Here is a 7,868-nt window from a genome sequence, read left to right on the forward strand (position 1 = left end):
TGCAGTAATATCTGATAAAAGTATGGGAGTTTCCATTACCTTTGGGAATTTAAAAAAAAAATCGAATTTGTGAAATGTGAAAGTGCAGGAAGTGAGATTGGACAATACATGTGACGGTCAAAAATAATTAAGATCTCTACAGTGGGAATTAATGCAGGAGGACAGAAAACCTAAATGGGGGAAATGTGATCAATAAAGAGTCTGGAATGTGATAATAGTTTCTGATTGTATCTGAGTTTCATTGAAGACAGTTGTTTTCTCCTCTCTTTTCTCTGTGTTTCCCTCAAGCAGCAACCTGAGACATGAAGCGAAAAAGTTCTAAAAACTGCAGTTCCTCTAATGACCACGAGAGTCTGGCTCCAACAGTGAGTCAATCCCCATAGACTCCCATGTTAAAATGTCCAACTTTACAGCAGAAATAAACATGTTTACAACCTGGTACAACACTGTTTTGGTTTTTCTACATTTTTACAAAATTGACATTTTATTAGGGTTTAAAGTTATGTAGAATTGAGGGCATGGCCTCTTTGAGTGTCAGGTAGGTGAGTGTATGCTTGCCCCTCCTCTTTGTCCATTTTTGGATTAGCTGGGAGTCAGGGGCGGAGTCAGTTACTGCCAAGATGGCGACAGTGGAGCAGCTCAGTCTGAGCTTCAAAACTGTTCTTCAGAAAGCTGTGGGTGATGTCACAGAGGCTGCATCCATCTTTATTTACAGTCTTTGTTTTCCCTGTGTCTCCCTGTGTTCTCCTTGTGTTCCCCTGTGTGTCTCCACCTCCCTGGTCTCTGTGTGTGTGTGTGTGTGTCTGTGTGTGTGTGTGTGTGTCTGTGTGTGTGTGTGTGTGTCTGTGTGTGTGTGTGTGTGTCTGTGTGTGTGCGTGTGTATGTGTGTGTGTGTATGTGTGCGTGTGTTAGTAGGCGTGGCTACCTTTCCCTGGCTCTGGCAGCTCTCCACACCTGTTTGCAATCTACTCATCACAGTTCAAGCACTCTGGTCTTCCTCTCACTCATCACCAGATTGTTCAGCCAGGGTAAGGGTTCATTATAAACACCTTTAACACCGACTCTGAGTTTCTGTTTCTGCTTCTGGGTCCAGGTATTTAAATAAAATGTTACATTTTGTTACACCCACTACAGGTATCCAGCCAAGAACTGATGATGTAGGAGGTAAAGATTAAAGAGTTATCTATAACAGAAGTACAATTTGCAATCTTCACCCAATGCGACCTCCTCAGTAACTTCCCATCCAAACCTGACAGGACAGGGGCTAAGCTCCACTACACACTAGTATCCACTTCAATGCCAAATCGTGCACACTTTATTGAGTCAACCCATTCCAAAGTTACACACATGATTATTTAAGGAACATCCCACGTCACACCTTAAGCCTGCCCTGACTACCGACTGGGATCTGACCTAAGCGAAGTTAAGCACTGGTGGGGGAAATAAACACTTTTCTAAAAATATAAAAGAAATGAAAACTAGGCCACCCCAAAGGCAATACCCACGTCCTTTTTCCCACTATATCGGTTCACCTCTAGGATGGACTAGACAAAAGAGAAAAGAACCCTCAAAAAAACTACAACCAAACAAAACATATCCACAGCAAGAGCAGCTAATGGATCTCTGATGCTCTGGTAGGTAGATCTACTTCCTATCAACTACAAACCTCCCATGCACACCAGTATGGAATGAGGTGTGCACCTGCCTCACTCCACCAGTCTGACACAACCTTCAATCTGCGACCTGTCTGCAGCCCTACATCTCACTAATCGGCGCTCCTCCCCTTTCTCTACTCAGTGCCACCCGCAAAAATGTGTAATAGTTTTTAACATCTGCATGGCAGGATTGTTATTTGCTCAATTGTGTTGTGTTGTTGAGCGTTCTGCATAGTAATGGAAACTGATGTGATACTTTAGAAAGATTTAACCTGGAGGAAGCATTTAAAGGTGGACTAAGCGATTTTAATTCTACACAGTTTTGGTCAAATTCAGCAGCCGACCTCCTGATGGGCTGCTGACGGGGCTGTTGCTGCACAGCCCTGGCTCTGTAACTGGGAAATAAACAAAGTAGCACAACACTATTCCAGCAGGTCAGCAACAGGGGGCGTTGTTCATGCCCGTGCACAGGACAAGAGAGTGAGGCTGAGGGGACCTGCAGAGTCAGGAGGTAATTCTCCGTGGGTTCATCACTAGCTGTGGCCCGCTCACATCACACAGTAATTTGATCCATTGTTATAGAAATATTGATTACTAGAACTTTAAGGATGTTTGATATCCCTGATAACGAAACACGTCTACAGCACTACACCACATGGACAGAAGCTGATCTTTTCATTTATGTTTTCCCAGTGGTTACAGGCTAAACTGAGCCTGTTTTCCCTATGGTGTGTGTATGGCCACATGCATAGAAATGTACAGGCATGAATGTGTGTTTTCAATGGCGGCTATTGTGTCTGAAAATAGCCATCTCCAGTCTGTGGTCTATTGAGACACATACTTGCATTTCTCATGAGGGGTCAGTGGCCCCCAGGCTCAGCCCTGTCTGGTCTGGACCAGCAGCCCAGTTCTCATGACACCTGACCCAGAGCATATCCTGTGGTCAGACTGCAGCATTGTGCCGTGAAGGACCAGGATCTGTTCATAAGGAATCTCTATGGCGGGCGGGCAGGGAGGAGGGCAGGCCGACAAACCCTGCTGTAGATGATCAGTTTTTAAATGCGGTTGTTTTGACTGACACATTATTTTTCTTTATGAGTGCACATTCCTGACTCTCTGAGCATTTTGGAGGACAGCTTGCGGTTATGTGGTGTTTAAACAGTTATCCCCTCGGCCTGTCAGGAGAAGCACTGCATTGTGATAGAAACATTGAGATGTTCCATTTTTCCCCTCATGCTGTGTCACAGTTCAGGGGCTGGACAGCGAGGAGAGGGACAACCTTTGTCCCCAAGGCTGTTCAGCTCCTCAACTCTAAAAATGCTTTGACTAGTGAAGGATCCAGTCCCTGAGCTGTTATTTCTTTTCAGAGTGACAGTGCACACGCAATGCTTCTTACAAGCTTTGGACTTTGATTATCCAGGAAGCACAAGTTTGCTCACTAATGTCCTCCTCCATGTTTATTGATTAGCTCACTCCACTGAGAGATCAACAAGATGCAATAGGTCAAGCTGATAATGAGTTTTAAGGATGCCCTCTGCTGGACCACAAGGTAATCTACTACACAGAGGAGTTTTGATTTCAAAAATTACATCATTAGTCTTCATTACAGTTTTTGAATTTCAAGTAAAAAAAAAAATGACAGCCCTAGTTTAAAATGTGAGTGCCTTAAATCGACATTAGCTTGTCACTTTGTGATGAAAATTGCTGAATAAATGGAACAATGTTAATTTTACAAAGATGTTTAAAATAGTTAGTATTTGAATTTTATCAGTTTGAATTTTTTGAAAAAGCGCCAGCACCATTATTACTGTAAACAAAAATGTAGTGAATTGTTCTTTTTTGTAACTGGTTGAATATTTCAACATTCAAGTGTGTTTCATCTTCACATATTATTCAGACATGAGTTTCAGTGATTATTCATTTTCATCATTTTTATTGTCATCACCAAATTGATCAGACAGAGAAATATAGTGTGTCAGAATAATTTTTGGGTTTTGTTCTCAACAAATCCAATTCATGGTTTCTAATAAAAAACCATGTTAAATTCACAAATACATCAACCAATGATAAATTGATAATCTTCAAAACTGGCAGATAAATAATTTAATAAATTAATAAATATCCCAATAAATTATTTAACAAATAAAAAACATTTTAGGTAAATTAAGAGCTAGTCGGTATATAAAATAATACTGACATGTAAATTATTGCAATGCATACATAATTCCTGAATTATTTAAAGTGAGGTTACTGCTTATATCAAAAGGCAGGATTATGGTGCATGCATGTGATAAGCCTGAGAAGTAGGAAGCTTTTCTCTGACTTTGTTAGAACTATTAAAAATGTATGAATAGAAATGAAGAATACAAATATTTGAAATCAGTCTTCAGAGCTGCAGTCGTCCTCTCCTGGGTGCCCTTTGAAGCAGGCTGACTCGTAGTGCTTGTTCAGGTAGGACTTGAGTGCAAAGCTTTTGTGGCAGCGTTTGCAGGAATAGTGCTTGAAGGCTGAGTGAGTCTGCATGTGGGCGCGCAGGTTGGAGCGATCAGCGAAGGCTTTGCCACAGTGTGCACAGGCAAAGGGTTTTTCTCCGGTGTGGGACCTCATGTGGCCCTGCAGGAGCCAGGGCCGACTGAAGGCTTTATCGCACACCGTGCACTTGTGCTTCAGGTCATGCGTCAGCATGTGCATGGCCAGCGCCGGCATGGACACGTACACCTTGTGGCAGGTGGGACACTTCCTAGCCTGCTGGCTGTCCAGGCTGCGGTGAGTCTGCTTGTGTCTGCTCAGATTGGAGGACGTTGCATAAGACTTGCCACAGTCACAACACATGTGGCGCCCTTTGGTTTTCCCTTTGACAGGGCTGCAGTCTCCCAGGCCGACGCCCTTGCTGCTGTCTGATTGGCTGTTTCCTTTGCGTGGACATCGCTGGCTGGGTCTCCAGCGGGAGCGGCCGTCAGAGATGAGGAAGTCATTGATGGGGCACTCCTCCAACTCAGGGCCGCTACTGTCTGACTCAACTGTGGCGGTGGAGACTGGGCTGTCTGGACGCTCCATGTCATGGTCAGAGAACTCTCCCCCACTGCTGCCACCTGGGGAGTACAGGGCCCCTGAGAAGAGGCCAGTCTGCCCACAGCCTGGCTCTTTTGTGCTCTGCAACACTGAGGGGATGATGTAATCCTGGATGTAACCTGTAAAAGAAAGAAAACATGTAATGAAGAGATGGAAAAGATCTCAATGACCTCTGATGAGAGGTGTCGTCTTACCTAACCCTCTAATCAATATGAAACCTATACATGAAGCTATTTGTGAGAGCTTTGGAATGAAATCATGAGTCTTTGGTGCACAGTTGTGCCTCGATCAATACCTCCAACAAGTGCTCTCATACAAAAATTTGGAAGGTCATCGTGGGTAAATATAAGTCAAACACAATGTGCTGACATTGATAAAACAGTCACAGAGCAATAGCTCAGTTCCCAATCAGACCATGGGCCTGCAGCAGCAGCTGAGAGTGTCTCAGCAGTGAAATCCCCTCAATCACTAAATTATTTTAATCAGATCATTCCCCATCTGTGGTGTTTGTGAGAGTGTTCATGAGTATGGTAATGGGGAGATTGAGTGACAGGTGTGGGCTGCGATTTAGCAAAGAGGAAAGGGAGGGCCAAGGAGGGTGTGTGTGTGTGTGTGTGTGTGTGTGTGTGAGGGGGGGGGTTACCCCCCTCCCTCACTCCCTCCCACCACAAGAACACACGCACACACACACACATTGGAACACAAAGGGAAGCAGACAGCTGGCATCCTAAATCTGGGGAACAAATGATTCAACTCAAGCAGAAGATCTGTGATGCTGCTGGTGGGTGGGTGAATCTGCTCAAAGCACACATTTCTTTGGGTGTTTCTCAAAGCTAAACACACACACACAAACATAAACACATACACACACACACCATATTGTTTGTATTGCAGGGTTGTTCTCACATCCAGCCTCTGTAGAAATCCCACTGATGAAAACCTAATGTCTGCCAATGTACTGCTCATGTTGCACTTTATTGAATTACCTGCAGCACTCTATTTTCCAGTCAATACCCATCCTCTAAAAACCCTGTCCCATCACCTCTTGCTGCTCCACATATGGATTGTGTTGCAATCCTACTCCTGGTGGCTATCTAACGTCCTGCAGGATCAGATGGAGAGAGATGGAGATGGGAACAGGGTGGGGGGGTGGGGGGGTTAGACGATAAGAGGAGGGACTCAAGGGCAACTGCATCTAAGGACAACACAGTCCCAAGCGGCTATCTGCTTTCTCCAGAGTTTTTTTTTCCTTCTTTGTAGTGTGACCTGACAAAAGGTTGCATCAGATTTTGTGCCTGTACCCGTGCACACGTATATCTCATCATTCATGTACACAATGGTATTAAAGCCAAAGGCTGCTGTGTGATCTGGTTTGAGTATTAAGCTGATTGAGCCGGCGTGACCTGAATACTATTTAGCATCCGCTGAGTTAGAAAACAAAAGTCCTGAGACAGACGGAAGGGGGACAGGTGCTGCCTGTGGGGGTTTTGGGGTTTTGGGGGTTTTTGGAGAGCATTTAGGTCGGAAAGACAACAACATAAACACACTGCACGAATCCCTAGCTGTTATTTTAGTTTTTTGTTGCTCCATTTCTGTGAGATAGAGCATGTGGAGCATCTGCAAACAGAGACATCAATCTATACTACAGCAGAAATACACACAGCAAAGTGGGGAACACAACTCAGAGAGATGTCAACTCACCATTTTCACTCAAACGCACCGCCAAGTTGGTGGCTGACTCAGTGATGGCATGTGTCACAGTGTAAGCGTTGTCCCAGTGGTGCTGGTGTTGATGGTAGTAGGTGGAGGATGAGACATCGTGAACCTTCGGCTGTTTCACCAAAAAGGAGCGTGGCATTTTTTTTTTCACCTGTAAAACTGATGATACAACCTCATAAAAAATGTGAACAGACAGATGCTAAAAAAAAAAAAGAGCAGAAATACACTGAGCTTCCAGGCAGGACAGGCCAAACAACGGAGGATTGCAAAAATGGAAATGGTTTAAAGCCAGAGGGAAAGAGAAAGAGAAAATGTAGTGAAAACAGAGAGAGACAGAGAAATCAGAGGACAGGGAGGATGGAGAGGAAGACAGAAAGTGACATGGGAGAGACAGAGGCAGAGAGAGAAAGAGAGAGAGAGAGAGAGAGAGAGAGGGAGAGAGAAAGAGAGATGGCTGGACTAGCTGAGCTCAGCACTACTGCAGCCTTTTATATGTGGGGCACGAGCCCCAAAGATCAGGTGGTGCTTTGGAAGAGGGAGCTGCTTAGCATTAATCCATCAAACATCCCCAGGGACACACATCAAATTACCACGAGCCGTCTGTGCTTCTCCCTACACGCACACACACATACAGACACACACACACAAACACACACACACACACAGCAGTCAACCTCCTCCTCCTCCTCCTCCTCCTATATCCTCTTCCTCCTTTCACTCCTCTATCTCCCCTCTCCTAGGGAAGGAGAGGAGACAATGGTGGTGCAGAAGCACGTGGGTGACACTACACACAACACCTTGTCCTCCTTTGTTTTTCAATGAAGTAGCTGACAATGTATGCAGCCCCAAACATACACCCACTTCCTTGTCACACCACCACCACCACCTCTGATATTTCATTATCATCAGCCATATGTCCAGCTTATTATTAAAATGTTAAAACTACTTGTAACAACAAAGCTAATGCTAACTAGCACTGCAATATAAACAAAATGCAACCTGAAAAATAAGTCACCAGCATCCAGCCCACTACTCTTGTTGTTTAGATGGCTTCATTTTTCACACAGTTTCTCTTGACTCTTACCTCAATATTACATTAGCTAAAGACATTGCTCCAGCCTGCGCATACAAGAGATGCTAGACACATTAGCCACGCCAAGTTCCAAAGTCTAACCTACTAAATAAACAGTAAATAAAGTAATACAACATGTAGGGTCAGGGACAGTTGCTATCAATCCATCCTTGAAATTCAGTTTTTAAGTATAATGTTGCTTTTTACTGGTGCTTGTTCAGAAAGCAGTCCAATGTGAAATGGCTTTGCAGTCGCTGTGAGGACATTTCCATCAACAATAAGGTGAATCCAAGCAGCTCCAAAGGAGTAAGTCCCCATAGACTCCCATGTTAAAAGGTCCAATTTTACAG

At 44.2% G+C, this 7,868-nt stretch overlaps 1 protein-coding gene across 1 annotated transcript; it reads right to left on the bottom strand.

Moving 5' to 3' along the window:
* Positions 1 to 4,034: 4,034 nt before the first annotated feature.
* On the bottom strand, positions 4,035 to 6,585 carry LOC111221571 (transcriptional repressor scratch 2-like). The gene is made up of 2 exons (XM_022745023.1): positions 6,429 to 6,585; positions 4,035 to 4,846 (listed from the first exon to the last, which is right to left on the bottom strand). The coding sequence occupies exons 1-2, from the start codon at positions 6,583 to 6,585 to the stop codon at positions 4,035 to 4,037; spliced, it is 969 nt and encodes a 322-aa protein (XP_022600744.1).
* Positions 6,586 to 7,868: the final 1,283 nt, after the last annotated feature.

The sequence above is a fragment of the Seriola dumerili genome, unplaced genomic scaffold (genome assembly GCF_002260705.1).
Source record: "Seriola dumerili isolate Sdu_G_001 unplaced genomic scaffold, Sdu_1.0 BDQW01000088.1, whole genome shotgun sequence".
In the NCBI taxonomy this organism is placed as follows: Eukaryota; Metazoa; Chordata; class Actinopteri; order Carangiformes; family Carangidae; genus Seriola; species Seriola dumerili.

Bases quoted from the DNA above. Each gene is read 5' to 3' on its own strand.
- LOC111221571 (XM_022745023.1), bottom strand. From the start codon at position 6,585: ATGCCACGCTCCTTTTTGGTGAAACAGCCGAAGGTTCACGATGTCTCA. The intron at 4,847-6,428 runs GTGAGTTGACAT...TTTCTTTTACAG, and splicing joins GGTGCGTTTGAGTGAAAATG to GTTACATCCAGGATTACATC.